Source organism: Varroa jacobsoni, unplaced genomic scaffold, assembly GCF_002532875.2.
Source record: "Varroa jacobsoni isolate VJ856 unplaced genomic scaffold, vjacob_1.0 scaffold_64, whole genome shotgun sequence".
NCBI lineage: Eukaryota > Metazoa > Arthropoda > Arachnida > Mesostigmata > Varroidae > Varroa > Varroa jacobsoni.
In genome coordinates this window covers 202242-223397 of record NW_019212966.1, presented here as the reverse complement: position 1 = coordinate 223397, position 21156 = coordinate 202242, and the positions used below count along the sequence as shown (strand labels likewise).

At 41.6% G+C, this 21156-nt stretch overlaps 2 protein-coding genes and 1 long non-coding RNA gene across 7 annotated transcripts in view; 1 reads left to right on the top strand and 2 right to left on the bottom strand.

Annotated features, from left to right (window-relative positions):
• Window positions 1-18258, top strand: part of LOC111261778 (uncharacterized) — a 55513-nt gene extending 37255 nt beyond the window's left edge. For both annotated transcript variants that reach the window (XM_022835531.2, XM_022835540.1), the window contains exons 2-9: window positions 7074-9581; window positions 9909-10036; window positions 14663-14864; window positions 15073-15301; window positions 15621-15785; window positions 16072-16271; window positions 16488-16645; window positions 17070-18258. In XM_022835531.2, the coding sequence (XP_022691266.1) occupies window positions 7074-9581; window positions 9909-10036; window positions 14663-14864; window positions 15073-15301; window positions 15621-15785; window positions 16072-16271; window positions 16488-16645; window positions 17070-17183 (3704 nt within the window). In that variant the 3' untranslated portion in view covers window positions 17184-18258. The remainder of the gene's footprint in view (window positions 1-7073; window positions 9582-9908; window positions 10037-14662; window positions 14865-15072; window positions 15302-15620; window positions 15786-16071; window positions 16272-16487; window positions 16646-17069) is intronic.
• LOC111261847 (uncharacterized) lies at window positions 5544-13211 on the bottom strand. Of its 3 annotated transcripts, XR_002681247.2 has the most exons (4): window positions 11899-13211; window positions 11293-11435; window positions 6615-6746; window positions 5544-5853 (listed from the first exon to the last, which is right to left on the bottom strand). It is a non-coding gene; the product is annotated as an uncharacterized LOC111261847 (long non-coding RNA). The 3 variants fall into 3 exon arrangements; XR_002681245.2 differs by having other exon boundaries at window positions 5544-5879; window positions 11293-13211; XR_002681242.2 differs by having other exon boundaries at window positions 11293-13211.
• Window positions 18259-18605: 347 nt separating the features above from the next.
• Window positions 18606-21156, bottom strand: part of LOC111261786 (alpha-1,6-mannosyl-glycoprotein 2-beta-N-acetylglucosaminyltransferase) — a 53161-nt gene continuing 50610 nt past the window's right edge. For both annotated transcript variants that reach the window (XM_086968870.1, XM_086968864.1), the window contains exons 3-6: window positions 20813-21049; window positions 20051-20280; window positions 19706-19839; window positions 18606-19018 (exon numbers count right to left, since the gene is read on the bottom strand). In XM_086968870.1, the coding sequence (XP_086824996.1) occupies window positions 18709-19018; window positions 19706-19839; window positions 20051-20280; window positions 20813-21049 (911 nt within the window). In that variant the 3' untranslated portion in view covers window positions 18606-18708. The remainder of the gene's footprint in view (window positions 19019-19705; window positions 19840-20050; window positions 20281-20812; window positions 21050-21156) is intronic.

The following is a 21156-nucleotide window of genomic DNA, read 5'->3' as shown; positions in this document are numbered from 1 at the left end:
GACCTCGCGTGTGACTCCAACCAATGTGGCCGTTGTTACTGCCGTATTCACAGCTATTTTCTGTCGAAGCTTTCGTTTTCACCTTGCCCGTTGCCCGCTTTCCGTTCCATACAATCGCTTTTTTTGCTAAAAAAAACAAGCAGTTTTACAACAAATAATCGAATTAGCGGAAAGATGCATATTTAGACGAAACCCTCCCATAGGTTAATCCGGGCCATAAGTAGAAACAAAAAAGAAGTTGAGCGATATATATCTATATGTTGCTTATCACTGATGATAGCTTATGTAAACAAATAGGCGTCTAGTTATCGACGGTCCGGGATGGCTGAAATAATGTCAGAGTAATCCACGGGCTATGCGGATGGTAAGGACGCATTATACATACATGGTTATGGATCAACCTGACCACAAACCATTTGCTCGTGAACGGACGGCCTGTCTAGCTAAATACCTTTATTTTGCTTATTAGCACATTTTTCTAACATCGAAGCTAGAAAACCTTAGCAGGAATTATCCTCTTTCTGCCCGTGGTCTTCCCTGTTCTACTTGTAAATGTAATTGTGTTACTCCTGCTGTTACTGAAACGATATCTATCTACTGCGGGAAACTGACGATTTCGACAACAATAATCGTAGATTACGCCGCCTAAATGAATACACAAATAATAAATCTTCCTTAGTCTCAAGCAAATTTGCGACGTTTGTTAGTAGATACTAGATAACCAGAGGGAACATAAACGGCTGTTTCTTCCGTTTCGTGTCACATCGGCGACATGCCTTATAAACGTCGCGAGCAAGCAGTTCATTTTCGTTAACATTGTTCATTTCGGGAAAATAAGACAGCTTCTAAGTACGGATAGGGACGACCTCTAGACTAAGGACACATAGCTACAAAAACGAAGAATGACACAGGCCGTATTCTGGTTTGTTTGATACATTTAGAGCGAGCATCCATATCGACAAGGTGCACAAGCGAGAAACTGCTCATCCAGAACATTGGTACTACAGGGCCTGTCGCTGCGACTGCATCTAGCAAATCTGAGTTTTTCGTTATCTCGAAATTGAATTTCTCTCTTTGGTGTCATTAATAGGTACAAGTTCTACATGAAGCCGTTGTCGGTGCCGCTCTTCAGCAAACTGCCCTTCGACGCCATAATTGTACTAACTGAATTTACTTGCATTGACAATCAGTATAAGCTTATAGTGCATTAATACAATATCCGTAGGAAAGAAGATACGTCTTACTTGACTCGTGACTAACGTCTTCTTTATACAGTCGATAGTCTAACAAGAGCTATATCATCAGATAGTTGGTAGAAGTACTGAGGTGCTTCTTTTACTATTGCTACCATCTGAATCATCAGAATTAGTTACCCTTTAAAAAGCCCGTCGAAATAAAGAAAATACTAGTAAAACTGCTAGTTTAAAGTGTAATAAGAATATGGTCGTATACGATGCACGTTGCCCTCAACGTCCATAAATAGCAACATGGCGGCAATCAAGGTTCCTCAGTTAATCGAAATCTGGACTCCGAAGTTCTGGCATTGCCTTTTATTTCGGTCCCGTCCCCTCACGTACCTAATCGACAAATCCATTAAGAGGCTTTTCACTGCATATGCTATCGACAAAAACGCGCTAATTAAATTTGTCTCCATATTCCCATCGACATAAAACATTGCATGCGGACGTTCGGTTATTAACCATATATGGTTGAGTCTAGGATTCTGGATCTTCATAAGCCAAATTACTTATTTGACCTATTGGCCCCCTTTTTGTCTTGCTTTCATCAGAAGTTGCTCCGCACCTTCAGCGCTTTTGCGGCCTGATAATAAAGTGCCATCTCATCTTATTTCGCTTTTGATGCTGATGGTGTGAGTGAAGTCCTTTTGCTACGCCGCTGATTCGGCTGCGTCGTTCGCTGGAACGTGAGATGGCCACTGGAGCAGCGTTTCTGCGATTCAAGATAATCATTCCATGCAGACCCAATGTCCACGCAGTTTATACAGTACTGAGCATCGCGTGAAAGCAAAGACTTCGGAACAGTCCAGCCGACCACTTAGAGATCTACCAGCATTTCTCCTATCTATTGGTGCTCGCGTCCGACTAGCTCAGCTGCTAGTTCTCATGGCTGTTGAGTTCTTGTTGCCGGAAAGCTCGTAGACGCTGCTGAATTGTTAAGGCTACGAAACCAGCCGGCAGCCCCTTTCTAAGGGGTACAAGCATCAAACAGGCAATAGCAAAACGGATAAACGCATCCTAAGTATAAGTTGCACTCAACGCAATACGGCTGTTCCGCTAGCCGTAACGAACCTACCATATGACTGGCCATGCCGCTAAACCCGGGTCATTGCTATTTGTTGCTTCTGCCCCATATACAACCAATTGCTCATAAAGCTATTGCGGGGTCACCCTAGCAAAGAAATCGCTCCTTTTTGGTAGGACTATTGCAGATATTGATGCTTACTGTCACCGGGTGGTGGAATTTGTGGCGGTGGACGATGCAAACGTACATTGTATAAATGCTAGCTGCGTCGGAATTGACGCACCACTCTTCAGAAACGCTTTGAAAAGCTGCGATGCGGATTCTAATGGCCGCGATTAACACCTTTGTCCCGGTGAAGGTTACACACGGGCAAGTGACAGTGGTGGCGTATGTCCGAAGTTCTTCTTAACAACCTATAAAAGACATAGGATAAAATGCTTTTTTTACGATTAAAGAAGGATGGACTCTTTGTATGTGTAACTTATTTTGCTTTATTCAGAACAGAACAGAATAGTAAGACTAATACGACAGTGGTGACTATAAGCTCCCATAAACACATAGTAAATACTTCATCGGCACGCGTACATTGCCGACAAATACGTCATCAGTTAGTATCTGTCGAAAGTGATATGCGTAAATCAATAGCGTAGAGTTTGTGCGGCAGCATGAATGTCTTTTAAGAAAAAGACTACACGGTGTGGATTGCCTGATTGAGGAGAAAAGGTTCTTCAAATAGGTTGTTGACGTTTTAATACGTATAGTGACGGACACACGCAGACTGCTGGGAATAATTTATTTTATACTTACTGTCTCCCGGTTAATTTGTATATCTTCAAAACCGTCATTCGGACAATGGCTTAAGTACTTACAGATGCGCACTGCGGCGATGCTGGCACCTCAAACCTTGATGACATGTCTACAAAAAAGGACCAACTGGACGCAGATCGAGGCAAAATAAAGACGTTTCGCGGCGCATGAAAGGATGGATTGCATCGTGTCAGCCATACCCTATAATTCTCAGTGGTTTGGTGACTTAGCACAATGTTCGAGTGGCGTCTCAACTCATAATTTATTCTCAACGGAAGATCCGCTTTCTTTATTTTATTCCTCAATGAGGTCACCTTTAAGGGGGATCAAGACGACCGGTAGAGACTCCCCCGGTACGCTGCGTTATCATTGATACAGCCATGTTCAACAAATATTGCCGTGTTCGGGAAGCTCTGAGGCAAAAATGTATTGGTTGCATGTTAGCTAAACCGCACAATATCGTTGGCTTTATTTTACTGTGCAAATTTCACAACGCGAGCACTTGTGCATACGCGTCTTCATCTTAGCGGGACAATTGAAGCTAATGGGGAACTTCGCCTTGCCTCGAGGAACATTTTTTGCCGCTATTTGCATGGGAACAAAATTAGATTGTTGCCTACAATGCAAATTTTAAAATAACAAAAAATGACATCTACTACCGTAACATTTCTAGCTGTCTATAAGAAGGGACCTATTTGGCTAATCTGTTTCTTCAATTGTTATTTGACTATATATATCCGATCCGTCTGATTCCCGTCAACGATACTGTGAACAGAACTAGCAATAATAAAAAGAAGTAGCGATGTCGAACCATTGGCAAAAAATAATAGTTGGCATATATCTCATTATTTATAATAGGGTAATCTAGCTGATTCCAACTTACTATTGTGAGCTACAATCATTTGTATTAATGCTGCTATACTGTAGAGTCACCAGCCGATGCTACTGTGTAGGCTAAAGGCCAAGGCCAGCATGTTGAGTCTGTTCACAAGGTCACGTAAGGATAAATCGCCGTCGTCGAAACAGGCTCGGCATTGGATCGAATTCTAACGCCGAGTATCGCTCGATAAAAACGGCGAATCTACGATTCACAGCTGAAAATACTTGCTGTTCAATTAATAGGATATTCCTTATTCTTAAGGGCTGATGTGTTGTTCAGAAATTAGACAATACAAAGTTTTAAGGGTCAAATATATGTCGCTCTTTTTAGTGCACAAAATGGTACATAGAAATTATGCCATTGATGCATTTTGCTCATGAAGACAAACATGTTAGAATAGAATTTATATCAGATCAAGCCAACAAAAAGAACTTTTCCAGACAAATCGGATTATGATAACCGTAAATTGACGCCACAAGTGGTAACGATAATATAGCAACTAATTATCCGGTAAACAAAATCTTAGGATTTCAAAGTGTGATTCAAATATTCTATATAGTTCGCAATGCCAAACGTGTATGATGCACTGACATTATACGAGTTGCGGTGATGGTAAGCCCAAGTGGGCGGGGCGGGGCGGGGGGCAATCAACCTTATTGCTCAGTCGCTGCTAGACTTCTTGACGATGACGTCCATTCGTTGCTTGCAGTTAGCGAGGTTCAGCACGATTTGCAAAAGCAAACGCCACAAGCTGTTTACTTGTCTGAGATGGTCACCGGAAAGCCTTGACTTACTACAGGACCCCAGCATTATCTATGTCTGACGTCTCTAGTTTACAGACAACTATTGCTGTTTGGTGCTGTGACAGATATCAGTGTGCCACAAGACGGACGGACTGACAATAAAGGACGTGCAGGCCAATGGAGAGCTGTTCATTTTGCAAATAATCGAAAGTCAGTTCATAAAGGCGAATGAATGCTAAGGTTTCAAAACCAAAATGAGAGATACCCACAGACAGTCTGCTAGGCAGACCCAAGCAGAGAACGGGATCAACCGGAGATCCTCTGTTACAGCCTTACTACGCTCTATATTAGTTTATTATGTTTAAGCCGAATAAACTGAACGTATTGTTATTATAATAAATTTCGAATTTAATCCATCTGACGATTACCCGTAACTTCTGAAGAAACATTGCCATTTATGGCAGGACGAGAATCGAAATTAAATTTTCCTACTCAAAATCATATTTAAGCAAAGCCACCTGAGAGCAATGATTTTACCATGAATTGTTGCTAGCTCACCATAACTGAACGTAGCTGAATTTAACTGAAGCTGAATTCAAAATTAATTGTTAATTCAGGCTGCTTATAAGAAAATATCATTATTTATAGCAAGGTTAGGAAAAAAATGAGACACCGTCTTTTCTTGCTGGCTTAAGTCAAATTATTTAGGATACTTGGATCCTTATAGTTGTGTATGAACTTCCTATGCAGGTATAGTTAGGTATGGCGACAGAAAATTTCAGAATGAGTTAGCTTTTTGCCTTTTTTTTTAATTAAATATTTTTCGATAACCCTCTTCTCGTACTCTCTAATGATTTTTAGAAAATATGATTTTATTAGCCTGATTTCTTTGGTCAACCAACGATCTACACGCTCGCAGAGTACCGAAGGAGGCCTAGAACAAGCAGAGGACTACTTCTTAACAGTATGGCTTATACAAAGCAATAGCATCGTGCGGAAATGAAGTTTCTTAACTTCGCAGTAGAACGTATTGACGTTGTTTAATCAGCATCTCCCGTGCCGTCGAAGTTCGAACATTTCCGTGAACCAAAAGAGTCGATGGTTTTTTCTTTATTTCATTTTTTTTCTTTTGCTGTTCGCCTTCCACATAGATCCTTTTCCCTGCAAATGAAAGTTGTCGGCACAAACTGTGACCGAAATGATTGAATACACGTTATGCTGTAATCATCACAAACTCAACGCCGTCGTAAGGAAGACGCATAGCCGCTCGCAAACAACATTTCCGCCAGCAAATTGATGTTAGGAGACAGAATTAAATAAGCTGCTAGGCTCTATCGTGTATCGTTTACGTCTTAGCTATCACTAGGAGGAATGACAAAAGACAACGAAAGAAAATCATAGATAGGTCAGGTACCACGCACAGAATTATCCGGCTGGCCCGGCATAAACTGATTCGAATCTACGGGAGAAAATCCCTTTTTGTTCGTCCATAAAAGCAATGAAACCACAGCCAAACGATGTCGTGCATGACACCTTTTCACACGTGTATGTGATGTATTTGTGCTATCGTTGTTTCAATACTCTACAGTGCGTATACTTTGTTCGAGTATACTAGGGGAATCGGGAAGAGCGCACGCTCAATTCTGCTAGTGCAGACGAAGTCGAAGAAACTGGTGCCGGCATTAAAAGTTAAATCATAAAACACAGCCCAGCTAAGAAACACAAGATCTGATCGGTCGGATAATAACACACAGATAAAAATATAGAAAATGAAGTAGGCTCACGGCACGACACTGTTTTGGACCAAAGTGTAACTTGCAATAATTTTATAACTATATTATACTTAAGTTATACGTATGGTGAAAAAATTGGTTGCAAATAGCATCTGCAGTGTAACTTGTCATTATATTTATGATACTTACTTGTCAAAACAACGACTCTTATAGCATAATAGACAATAGAACGGACGAATTTAAATCAAGCTTGTTCTTCCGTAAGCCTATGTCAGGACGCCGGGCCGAACGCGGCTATTGGCGTTGCTTCGTTAACGCTCGCTGAAAATTGTTATATCACAAGCAGTTCGTACGCCTCATCGAAACATGTAAAATCTCTGTTGATTAATCTTTCGCTCATAGTAGCAAATGATATAAAAATCATATTAAACCTAAGAAAGCAGTTCTACAAAGAAATGCTACTAGTTAGTAATATTATTCGATGCAAGTCTAAGTTAGCTTTTTTTTGCATCTAGGCTATAGTTTTTTAGCTACTGTATCAATTAAGTTGTACTGACAAGACAGCGTATGAGCTCTTGTAACATTTGTGCCATATTACCACTTTTCGTCGAGGAAGCTTCAGCCTCAAGCATTATGTGTCCATTGCAGGCGTCGGACCGAATCGAGATCTCACTGCAGGTACGTACCGAAGCTCTTCAAGAAGTTTCCCACCTCGACGCGCAAACCTAGCCTCCTCTCAAAATGCGACTGATTCTAAAGCAGAAGCTTATGCTCAAGGAGCTCACAGTGACGAAAACCCTCGCAGGACCTCGAGTACAACAGACCCTGACGTTGAAGATCCTTCCGGCAGCAGCGATGTCGAACGAATAGTCAACGTTGACGATATTGTGACCACGGTCAAATCGCCGTTGGATGATGCTACATTTTCCTTAACGACGGTTACTGATGCAGACACTATCGTTGAGATAGATACGCCACGGTCAGTAAAATCGAACATCACAACCGCACCAGATACGGTAACCCCACCAATCGGCCCCCAGTCTTATACTGATTTAAAAGCCACAACAAATGTCGTCCAATATGCGACCAGTAAGGAAAGCATAACAGCATTAGAAGAGACAACTGAAAAAGCTTCTCTCAGAGCTGATCCTACAACGGAGAAAACCACGCAACGAGTTATTAGAAGCACTGAGGGTGATATCGAAGGCCACACGTCACCAACAGAGATGTCAGACACATTGTTTGTTCACGATACGCCAACAGAAAAGGGTTTGACGAAAGCCGGCGATAGGCATCCTGATGAAGACTTGCCTTACAGCGTGCAACTAAAGAGCTCAATAGTTGATGCATCATCCCCCTTAGCGTCCACCTTATCTACGGAAACCATGGGTGCTCTGGAGGTGCCAACGGTCGAATACACCGTTCCGTATGGTGAAAAGTCTGGCTACAATTTTGTGATTTCGCCAACCATTGAGGAAACAACTATGACAGCCGCGTTTCGAGATGAGGACGATCTTCTTCCATCGCCCGATAAGCCTGAACGCCGTCAGGATCATTCTCCTAGCCGTATCAGTCCCTCACAAACGGTTAAAGCCAAGAGTCCAGATCGGACTAGGAACCCAACCATTGAACTCCTTACTGGCTTGATCCAATTGTTGGGTGGTGATGTTCGACGAAGAGCTACCCCACCTCCACAGCAGCCTCAACCGCCGGTGCTATCCCCGGCTAGTTTTAATTTTCATCCCCCGCAAGCGCCACTGGTGGGTCCGCCTCCACCCCCACAATTCCTTCCACCACCCCATCCACATCATGCGCGACCTCAGCCATATGATCTGGCTCAACAGTTTCCAGGAAAACCTAATATTCCTACTTACATCCCGCACCTGAATTTTCCACCAGGTGGACATCATCTAATGGGACACCACCAAGCGACGCCACATACCCCACCTAGCTTCTATTACCCTTCACCGTCGGATGTTAGCAATATTCTTGGGGTGAGTAATGAGATACATAGCGAGCGGCCTCACCATCATTTCGAACTGAAGACGTCTGATATAACACCCACAGTTACTGTCCCCGCCGATCTTGATGAGGAAACGACCCAACCACCACTTCGAAGTTCGTCACGTAACACGATCGTGTTCATTCAAGATGCACCTCCAAGCCTACTCCCATCGAACACAATAGTGGATTCATCCGTTATTAGCGCCAGCTCTTTGTCTGCCACCCCAGTCCGGAACGGTCATACTGACGCGACCGAGCACGAGAAGGGCACGTTTGTGATCGAAGTCCTGGAGCCAGTCGCAACACCCCGACCAAGCAAAGCAGAGGTTCGACCGTCAAATGCATGGCTCCCTGTTGGTGCAGAAGATACCAGCCGAATGAACATTCACTATGATCCGCACAACGAACCGGATATTATTACCCACGGACCGGAACCGTCGATATTCGACATCACTGTTGTTGGTGACCTGAACCCGACAGTCAGCCACGGCAGTGACATGGGCCCGCCTGCAGAGATTATTACAACCGAGAGCAGCGCCTCCGAACCAAAAATTCAGCCGACTCCCACGACAGGTTTCGTTGCCCCAGAATCGATTCTGCCTACAACGTTATCTAGCCCCGCTAACACTTCGCCGAGCCTGACTGTCGCTTCGACGACCTCCACAATCGTGTATTCGGAAGCCTCTTCATCGTCGACACCAACACCGTCCATTGTAGTGTCCTCTACAACAACTACTAAAGACGACGTGGTGTATGGAAAAAGTACGGGAGAGGTGAGTGTCGCTCCAACAGGAGCATCGACCACGTCGACTAGCCAGGCAAGCTCCACCAAAGGACATGGTATTGGCAAGCCGTACGTGGTGCCTGTTGACGTGGATCCTGTTCGACCATCAGTGCACCAAGGAGGATTCGGTCATGTAAAAACGTCACCTCGCCATGGGTCAGGGCCAATCCGTCAGCAGAAGCCGAAAAGGCAGCCAACGTTTAAAAGTAAATCAAATGCCACGTTAGTCCGCATTGATACCTGCATTGTAGGTGATGATTCGACCTGTGATGCGACCCTGAATGAGTGGTGTCGCACGGACCAAGGTATCAGCACTTGTACGTGTAGGCCCGGTTATGCCCGAACCCAGCCCAGAGGACCTTGTCTAGGTAAGTGAGAACAATAAGTGGTGCTTTTCGCATAATACTTTCATATTACCTTATAGGTAAAAAGCGTCGGTTTGTCAGTTTGGGAAAAAATTAATATAACTCCTTGAGCATCATTTGGTATCATGAGCAATTGTGGTGATCGATAGATACCGAATTTTCTTTACATAAAGCGAACTTTTTTTTTGTAAGGAAAACAGCTCCAGAATAGTGTATTCAGTAAATATAAACAACAATATATAATACATTTCTCAACTTAAGCCTATCGAAACAAAAACGTTTGTTTTGCCGATTGGAATAACCTTTAATTTATCGTATCATTTCATGTAGCAACGATTTCGATGCAATTGACGTTCAAATTGGATCGTATGGGAGACAAAAAGCTACATTATAACACCAATTACCTTAACCCTGATTCCGAAGAGTACCAGGTTCTCGAATTTGAAACTCGGCAGGCAGTAAGTATAGCCCATCCATTGGGCACTTTCATTTATTGGGAGTAAAGCACGGCCATTTTTTTACTTGGTTAAGATATGGACTGACGAGTACGCTTACTGGCAGTATGCTCTGTCATGTGATGTATCATACATATACCAGTAACCTTAGAGCCAGCTACGATTGTCGAAATAACTCTAAACACATATACTGCTCACTTAGTCCGTACGAGCTAACCTCTCTGGACCCTTTGTGTTGCCTTTCGATTCGACGAGCATCTCCAAAATCCAAGCGCGAAAAAAGCTTCCTGCTCTGGGGAATGTTAACACGATAAACACTAAATGAGTAAACGCTACAAAATGCGATATAGCGTTTGACCATTAATTATGCGTTTATCGGCTAGAAATGTCAATAGATTTTCAACATTATCTAGAAAAAAGCCAGTACAATGTGCGGCTATAACGATTTTGATCTAAACGTTTGTCACGATGGTCATAGTTTTAATAAGGTGAACATGGCGGATTTAAAGGATCGCTCGGAGTCTACAAGGAGGAGCTGATTCATCTCCATTAGTTCGACATATACGTAGACACTTACAACGCACTTGTCGTCATCAACACAACCAACTTATTTCTGCATATCTCTATATTCCTATATATAAGATCGTTTTACGACCTCAATTGTTTGCACAGTTCTCAAATGTTAGGACAAGGGGGACAAATGTTAGGATGAACAAGGGGTGGGCGTTGAACTACAAAACAGAATCATTGGCAGTGTATGCAGTCACTTAAGTGTTCGTTGTAAAAAAAATTACAGTAAAAATGCTTCTCGGAATGGGCAAGTCATTGGAGCAAATCTCCAGTGAGGAACAAACGATGATACCCGAACAAATCCCGTTATCGTAATCATCACTGCAGTCAACAAAAGCTTCACTAAGCAAGTATAGAAAGTCTGCTTGCTCGAAAAATACACTGACGTACAGCTTTTTGATCTAGAAAAATCAGCCTCGCTGCGCCCCTTGTGTTCAAAAACGAATCCAACGAGCTATGTGTGAATTTCAAAGCGCCCCTTTGGCCGTACCGCCAACGACCAATAGCTGCGAACAATAGTCGGTAAAATAGAGGCAAAGTTGAAGCCAGCTAATAAACCGGAGACCACTGAACTCCGAAGCACAGCCCCAGCAGATTTCCTCGTTTTTTTTTTGCTTAAGTTGAGTTAACCCCCGTGGGATTTTTTATGACATTTATGAAAAGCTCACGATTCAAGTAAGTATGCCTACTTAGCTACTGTTCCTTTCGTCGTCTTCACTACCAACAACACCTCCAGCCATTGTTGACACTGCTGCGGTCTGTGATTGGGAAGCAACCTTCAACCACGTCATACTCTAGCTTCGCGTTGCTTAGATGCGAGTCGTTTGTGACGCTGTTTTAAAGACAAAACACGGTGAAACCGGGTTACTTGGGTCTAGACCCAGCGAATTCATTGTCAACCTTTTACTCACGAACGAATAAAACTCTAGTGGACTAGGCTGGCAGAGTAGAATAAAGGAAAGTATTCTTATCATGTATCTGTACCTTTGACACATATTCCAGTACAGGTTTTATGACGTGCCTAGTTCTAAATCCAGTGTGCAAAAGAATAAAGCTATTGGTCAATTCAGTTTTGTGATATACGCAGAAAGTACTAGTTTTTTTTTAACGAAAATTACACTTGTACTGGCTACTTTGATTGTGTTGAAAAGAATATACAGAAGCAGCGTTTTACTAAAAAAATCTTACCATGCATGTTTTAAAATTTTCATATTATGTAGCAGGCAAGTGGTGCGAACAGCCAAATATACATACATATATATATACAGTTATAAGTCACAAGTTAAAATTCATACCCATGAAGCAATGTAAAGCTGCCGTAGTGCAGACGCGGATCAATGCTCGATTGTCGACAAGGTACTTCGTGCTATGCTAACAAGGGCGTGGCGACGCTGTCGTGCAGAGAGGCTACCGCAGGCGATATAGTAGGCATTTACGACTATCACCATTATCGCTGTTGTCGCTGCACCTTTATATGTGCCCTCTTCTACTGCCTAATCAGAAGCCCGAATAGGACCGACTGGCTCCTGAGCACTAGCGGACGCTACGACGGCTCTGTCACTGTCACTGTTACGGCCAGGCTTTCCAAGATGCGCCTGCTCTGAACAAACGGCTTCTTACCGTCATTTTACCGCCAACCTTTACATCCCTACTGTGACACCGAACCTGCTAAGTTGGACGATCGGTGCTGATAATATGCTCCACCAGAATACTGCAGCAGAATGCGTCTGATAGATTCATTTTTATTGGATTAGATTTAGAACAGTAAAACAATACAGTCGATTATAGATATTTTATTCTGTTGTTTTCTGGCTACTTCTAGCAATTCTCAACTTGATACTAGCTATTGCCGCCTTCATCCTATGACCTTTACCGAGACTGAAAATAATATAAACTTGTTAATAATTAAACAAAAGCAAAATTTAGCTGCCGAGATCTTAGAATGTTTAAATTAGCTGAAGACTACCATCTTGAATCTTCTTCTGTACGACAATATGCACCACATAATCTATACTTATTGTGTTATAAAAAAAAAAACTAGGAAATATCCGAATAAACTTCTCACACGTACATCTTAGATTTGCGCTAAGTTATGTATATAGAACTAATAATAGTACGTTGTCTTGTAATAGGTATGAAACACAATTAAGCCAAAGTCCACTCGTCCTTCTTATATATGAATAATGTGTTTTTCTTTACACATATATATATATACATATATAATTAAGATGTGTCAACTTTAGCCAAGTGTTGTTCAGAACATCGTCTGAGCTCTTGATCTAAAAGTATAAACAAGTTAGTTTTAGTTCAATTCGATCTTTATAACTTATTAACGTTGTTTGTCCAATAAACATGATACTGTTACGTTATTTATTTTAAAATGTTATTCATTATTTGTGTTAATAACATATATCTTCATTATATATGACAATGTATATATGTATATACCTAGTCTGATTAAAAGAAGTTCTGTAATCAGTAATATCCACGATTTGTGATAGTTGGCTAACTGATGAAGGTTTAAAAGAACTGGCTGGTAGTGAGCAGATTCAAAATAGATATGTAAGACAGAAATTGACGATCAGACGTAAATGAAGACGGGATAAGGAATATTAAAAACGACGTAAAATTTCACTTATACTATAAGCGGGAAAAACTTATAGTCACTTGGATTGTATGCATCAGCACACGAAGACCTGCCTTCAATGGGTGTTTAGCAGTCACTTGGAGCGGATCAGATTCTATGCATTTATTACTTGAAAAACGCGATTGAATGGTTTTTAATTGTTTTTTTTTTTCTCAAGACACGCACACGCAGATAATCTAAGTCTAGTTATACATGCAAACAATGTCTGAATTAAGCAACCGCAACATAATTGCAGTCTAGATAGAAACAACTACTCAAGGCTACCTTCTCTTAAGATATCTCGGTAGAAATACCCTTCTTACACAGTAAAATGGATTCAGCGGTGTCTGCCCTATTGTCAATAACGAGAGGCAATCGATATTTTTTTCATTCGTTGAACTTTTATAATAATTCTATATAACTTCTAGAAAATACTTTATAACATTTTATAAAATAGTAAAACTTCTATTACTACAAACTTTTACAACGAATTGGTTAGGTTATGTGTAGGAAATGGCCAGACTATAACCAGTAGCAAGTTTTCAACTTTTTCTGTTGATTCTTTCTGTCGAAGACTCTCAGACGAAGTCACGAACATGTATAAGAATAAAATACCATGAGTTCGCCTGAAAAGATTCTCTTTCAATACAATATACTCTTATTATTTATTCAAATGTTTAGTTTTCATTATCAGTTGAAGTGTAAAGAAGAACGGCTTAGAGAATTCCTTCAGATGACACAGCATGATTGACACCGTGCTACATGTTCTGATACCGTGGGCAAACTGCCCACGGTATCAGAACATGTAGCACGGTGTAAGCCCAGAAAAAGTTTACTGGATAGAGGTAACTTTCCGATCATATCATTTACAGTCACGTTGCAATAATGCTATTGGCAACATGGCAGAACCGAATAATAATCAAGTCCAGTTACAAATCTATCGAAATTCGTTACCTTTACGGAGTTTCGTTGAGAACTGCTAGGCGAAATGGGCCAAGTGCAATGTGCGCCCACTTAACAATGAGAAAGCTGGCGTTCTGCCTCTTAACGAACTCACCGTGACGGTAGCTGCATCACCGATAGCGTTAGACATACTGGTAACGGCGAACGAAAAGGCTAACTGCTATCCGTATTGAAACAGCGGTCGTTCCGCTTCATGCCGATGTATTCGTTCTCGACCCAGGTGCTCAAAAAAATACCGGCTCCTTTTTCTATTGAAGATTCAAAGTGTTTCACTGAAGGTCAGCAAATAATTTAGAAATGCTAACAAAACGCAAAGCCACTACTTAGCGTTGAAACTCTTAATTTTACAATTACATTTATTATTATTATAACTCATTAGGTTAGTACTGAAATATATAAAGAGAAAACTAATTAATAATTATAGATATTCTGATAATAACAATAATTTCGTTTTGATTGGTTCATTCCAGCTGCGGAGCTTATTCAGCAAATCATCATTTGCCCGAGTATTTATGGACTCTCGCGTAAACCGTTTTAAGGGTTCAGGTTCGAAGGTTCTTGTGAATGCCACAGTCGAATTTGAAGAGAACGATATCACGAGAGTAGCTTCGGTGAAGCGAGTTGTTCAACATGAAATAGTCAATCTTATATCACGAGGGAAAAGTAATTTAGGTTTGTCTACCTTTCTGCATTGAATCTCAAAGGCGAGAATGTCAGACATATTAGAGGAAGGCTCATAAGCTGATGAAAGCTTTTCCGTAGAGTTAAACAGATTTAAACACAATATGTTCCGCTTTCATTGAATTATTCAATCTCTATTGATATTCTTTTTATCCGCTCACCATTATTATTATTGTCACTATTTTTTTGCTATTACCAGGTGATTCGCGTCTGCTCGTAGAGCCCTTACTTAATTCAGCGCTGACGGTTGAGGACGTCAACGAATGTCGAGACAAAGAGCTGCATGATTGTTCCCCGAATGCTAACTGTGAGAATACGTTTGGCGCGTTCAAGTGCGTTTGCAAGCCCGGCTACACCGACAAAAACCCCGCAACAAGGAGAACTGGGCGAACCTGCACCGGATGTGGGCCGGACTACTGCAATAACAGGTGATGATCCTGGTGGAAGCCTATCTGTGGATAAGATCGATGTATTGCCTATCGTATTCACATCGCTAAAACGAATTTTCGATGACAATTTATGGGCGTCCAACCATCGTAAACTAACATAACACCGGTATGTTTCATGCTGATCACAACATGTACAAATGTTGTATGATACATGTTGCCTGACGTAAAGCTAAATGGCATCCAATACTGGGCATAAAACTTTGGTTTGACAGATCTGGGCATTAAATCGATTCGACTACAAAACACTGCTCGTACCAGGTGCAAGTCTACATTCGTTGACAATTGTTTGCCGTTGCAGAGGTGAATGCTCAATCGTCAACGGAGAACGTAGTTGCTCCTGTAAGGGCAAATTTATAGGACCACGCTGTGATGTCGACGGAGAGGTTTTAGCTGTCGCTCTCGGAGCTTCGGTCACTGCCGTGATCATCATCATTCTCACCCTTGTTTGCCTTTGTCTCTGGAAGTAGGTTTAAGTGAGGCATTTTTTTCTTTCTTAGATTTTGCAATCTATAGCATTTAACCAATGTACCGGGTCTATACATTACATAGAACGCTAAACGAAAGCTATGCATCCGCTGACACACATCTTTGCTAGAGTGGAACACTCTCAAATAGGACACAATTGCAAGCCTACATAACAACACATCAATAATCATCATTCTGACGGTCGACCCCTTATGCTTCATATAGCTTATACGAAGCATATAATCATTTTCGCATTATTCATATTTGTGTTGATGGATTCACAGCCGCCGTTGGAAACGCGAGCAGGCCAAGGCTGAAGTGATGTCTGTGGCAAGTATGGCCGGATATTTGAATAAGACAGGTTCTGTAGGCTATCGTATGGCCTCAGGTTCCGCCAGTATACACCAATCTCAGGATGAACGTTTTCGTTGGTCTGCCCATCTGGACAATTTGCCTAATATCTACGTACAGCCGGACTCGTCACGTACGTATTCAGAATTTTGCGTTGCTATTGCTCTTATTCATTGTATTAATGCTATTCTTTACTGTAAGACATATATATATATATATATATATACAAAGAAGGGACGTGTCAACGTTTTTCTCTGAAGGCCTTGACAATTGAAAGACAGATAGTGAGGCGAAATGTATGATGAGTACTATATTTTAATTGTTTCGTCATTACCTATGGTCGCAATAGCTCTTCATTCTATGCCTCGGGCGCAATCAATTTACGCTACGCAACGACATATGCGGGCCCATTCGCCGGGGGTTGAGCTTGAAAATCCCTATGGACCATTACCAGGCATACCACAACGGCCCAAGTCTAGAAGCGCTATGACACATTTTGGGCCTGCAGTAAGTATAATAATTTATCAGTGTATAGTTGATGTGATAGCAATAATATATGCAAAAGCAACATGTCTACTGACCCATGTCAAATGTGTCTTTTTCGAACTTCCATAGTATGGCACAATTGTCACCCTAACAATTGTTGTCTGACGAATTTCGAAAATAGGTAGAAATACTGCTATCTTTGTAGTCTACTCTCAGACACTTCTATTTTATGTAGTTTGTATACATCGCTGTTATTGTTCACACACGCGATCCTAGTAAACTCGTAAATTCTGCAGCTATGGTAAATGCAATTAGCGAGAGCTTAAATTTAAGCTGGATTAGTTTATCTTTTCTATGCTTCCTTGATCGCCTACTGTATACTACATTATATAGGTTTGAGACAGGTATATTTTCTAGCTCTAACCAGGCGATATGACTGTTGCAGTCTCTTGCGAGCCCCTATGAGTTTGACCCAAATAAGCAGCCGTCACTTTTCGGCTCGTACCGCACCCCCGGCACGACCAGAAGTATGAGACCTGTCTTTAACGCACACTGGTAAGGAGAAACCTGAACACATGTAGGCCAACCGGAAACCGACCTTCGATCGGCAAAGCTGATCGCTGAACCTGAATTGTACCTGAGGAATTTATCGAAGAAGCGAGAGCCACTCCGATCGGACGAGTTGACACCGTGACAGATTATGTTTCCTGAATAATATCATATGTCGAAGATACACTTGCTAATCCTACCGTGCCAGTTATTCCAGAGTTCACAGTGAACGGGGAAATGGTTAGATACATATATATATATATACATATGTATATATATTCTTTATCACAGACTATGTCGCTCTCTATCGAGCCACGGTAAAATTTTCTCTGTGTTTAGCGTGGCTGTAAAGAATCGTGTACGGGTATGAATAACAACTGGCATGACTCAAAGATAGGCTAAGGGAAAACGGTCCTGTTATGTAAGAAGATTATGTAGGAATGAGCTATTTATTCAATTGGATTTGAATAGATGCGCCGACGAAGTGAGCTTGTACCCTCCGCATGCGACCGAACGAGGAAACAATAGTTATGTGCAAAAATGTTCCATATCCGTTGCCTTAATGATCAACTAGAAACGACTTGAACGACCGATCTGACTGATTCGTTTGGCTTATTGCAATGGCGCAAACGTGTACTATTCGATCTCGTTGAATTCACAAACAAGACGTCTATGAGAACGTGTTTGATTTCGTGCGGTGGCCATTTAGCAAGAGCAACATAGAGATAGCGCACTACCGCTGTTCCTGAATGGAATGGTTCAAAAGTAAGTTGACAGATTGAAAGCTAAGTGGATTGTGTGCGTCCAGTAGAGGTGACGGGTGGCGAACGACGTTATCAAAGAGATATCCTTCGAATGCAGTCTTTCGAAAACTACTCAAAATTTCAACAACGAATACACACACATACGATGTTACAAAATACTGTTTCTAGTTGAAAAGACAATAAATGATTTATCAATATAAGCATGCAGACGAAACTACACGTCGACAAAGCCGTGCAACACCCAAATGTTATTGTGTATATGTAAATAGAAAGTAATGACAAACTAGAATAAAGTTGATAGCAATAAGTGAGCGGACTTGACATGCGTGTCGTTTTTTTGGAACGGAACGCTTGAATTTTTTTGAAAATAACCTCCTTCAACATCAATCCCACCACCGTTGTTTCTGTCCGGTGTCTAAACTTCAACAGGCGTTTGAAAAGCAACGTCTTTGGACAAGACGTTGCCATTCAAACAACAGTGGCTCGACAGGATTCGAAGCACACACCCTTCGCCTAACCCAACAAGAACAACTTCTGCCGCTCTAGCCACAGGCAGATATAAGCTCTAAGCTGTATATATGACATTAGACAATATCTGTAGTAAGTTCAATTGACTAGCGTACGTTATTAGTTAGAAAGTGACTCTGGAAAGCAATACGCCACTGCTGTATCAGACGCACTCAACGTTGTTTATTCATCCTTTGCAACTCCAAGGCCACCCGCGGCATTCACTTGACCGCCGTTAATATCGCCAAAAAATATTATTAATGATCAGATTTGCACTAGGGTCAGTTGTTCAATCGGTGTGGTCGAAGAGGAAAGGACGTTATTTACATTTGGCGTTGACGTCTCGTGATGCTGCGCTTGTTGCTGCTGTTGCTGATTATACAGCGCCTCGTGCTGTTCCAATCGTTGATTTAGTAATTCATTCTCGTCGTTATCATCGCCGTTCTGCTCAAGATCTGCTTCTAGGTCACGCCCTCCACTGAGATTCGAGAGGGAACTGGTCGAACTCAACGGGCTCACCGTACGCGTGCCCTCAGATATCGCGCGACCTATGGGTAACCACGGCAGTGTCGCCCTGATCGATATGAAGACGTAGGAAAATAGAGTGCAATCATGTATTATTAATACAATATTTGTGGGCTTCATCGGAAGTATAGGCGTATTGTAGAGTTATACTAATTTAATTTGTCGAGAGACTAGGCCGTTAGGCTTACTTTATGCACCAGTTAACAGTCAAAATTTCTAAGATATGTAGCACTGTCTTGCTGTTTTCCTCGAATAATACGGGCATACTGTATTTACTTTAAGGTGGAAGTAGCGAACTTGTGAGTGGATATCGTGCCGCTATTGACGGAATGCGCTTCGTTCCTCATATGCGGATAGGGGGCGTTTGTGCACACAAGAAATAGCTGCTAAAGGTAATATTTACACTGTACGAGACGTAAACTTCTAGTTTGCGGATCTCCCTGAATCTTCGATCTTAGTAATATTATAAGCGGCGTCATTACGTATATGTATACATACATACACAAGTAAGCGACTCGACATGTCTATGTGCAAAAAACAAAAAAAAGAGCCTAGTCGAGCTATATTTTACTTTACTCATATAAACCAAATAACAATAGGGTCAGGTTTCTCATTAACGGTAAGGTTTTAATTAAATGAAGGCAAATAATTGGCTCACTTGTCAAGTTGGTCGATATTTTCATAAGGAATGAGGGTACCAGCTTCAATTGTTCTAGGTAATTCAGCCTGTACTAACCGAAGCAGCTCCCGAAATTCTTCCACAAAAAACGCGAAGAAGATGACATCAATGGCGTAACTGAGAAGATATCCGTCGTACGCGAAGAGTAGCACATTTACGTGGTTATGATGCCAGGAGTAATCTGCCAGGAGCTAATTACGAAAAGCTCTATTAACGTAGGCGAATATATACTTAAATTCCCTTTCATTATGGCGACTGTATAAGAAGCAACTTGTTCATAGCTTACTGAAGGAGAGTTAAGTTAGGCTGTTTTTTTCGAAAGAGCGTTTTCTCTTCTGATACATCCATTTACGTTAAGCAGAGGCCGATATTCTTCTATGCGAAATACGCCATTGAACCTACACATAGAGGAAGGGCCCAGAAAGTCCATTTGGCAGCGTAATATGTCGAGAGTCTATTGGCTCTCCAAAGGGTGCGCAATGCCGATGCAAAGCTGGTCGTTCTTCGCAGCCATCTTATATGGAGAACCAAAGGTGTCAACAACCAGACCGATGTGAGTATATCCACAAAGACGAAACGGTATCCATAAAGATGCTCCATTCCGTCATCAAAACACATTCCAGCATGACTTCCTGTGACAAATAGATTACAGTTATAAACCACGCCATGATTGTAAATAAACAAGATTAAAGGGTATGGATGGTAATCCTAGTTCTGTCGCAGACACTCTTAACCTCGTAGGGAGATTAATAAGTATTTCGGCTTTTACAGTATCAGGTTTAGGTATCGCTTCAAATAACTGATCCGGCCAATCCGGCCAGCAACGAAGTGTATCGACGCTCGGATTCGCACTTCGTTTGTGAAGACTAGCCCTGTCACTCGAAAAATGCTCGTTGGACATCACGGTTGCAAAACATTGTTACGCAACCGTGATAATGGTCAACAACAGATGACACATTTGTTGGTAATACGAAACAAATACCAGTTAACATAGTACAGTTATGTAATAATCATATTAGTTGAATCAGCTGTATATGAAGCCTAAGCTTAAAGATGTCTACGTTCACCTGCATCAGTTTAACAGTTAAGCTTAATATTAGATATCAAGATCTATGTCAACATATTCAACCTTGACTATGGTCTTTTCGTAAAGAGGCCACGTACCGGTGTACCAGCAGACAGGAAGAGCTATTATCAAAGCTAAGCACCAGACCCATTCGCAAAGGCGATCAAATCGTTTACGGAAGAACCGCGTCCATCTGGACGAGCCGTGTAGCGCGCAGAGATATTGAAGAGATGCAAACAACCCAGCCAAGAAGAAATGAACTATGGCTGAACTGAATTCGAGATGCACTGACGCATGGCATAGAGGACCTTGCAACGCCGATAAGATGTACCGACCTGTGTAGCATAATATTAAAAATAAAATCAATAGTGAGAAGAAACTATACTCTGATCGTATATCAGAACGTTTATCATATAAAGCCGTCTCGGTGCCTCTTTCTTTT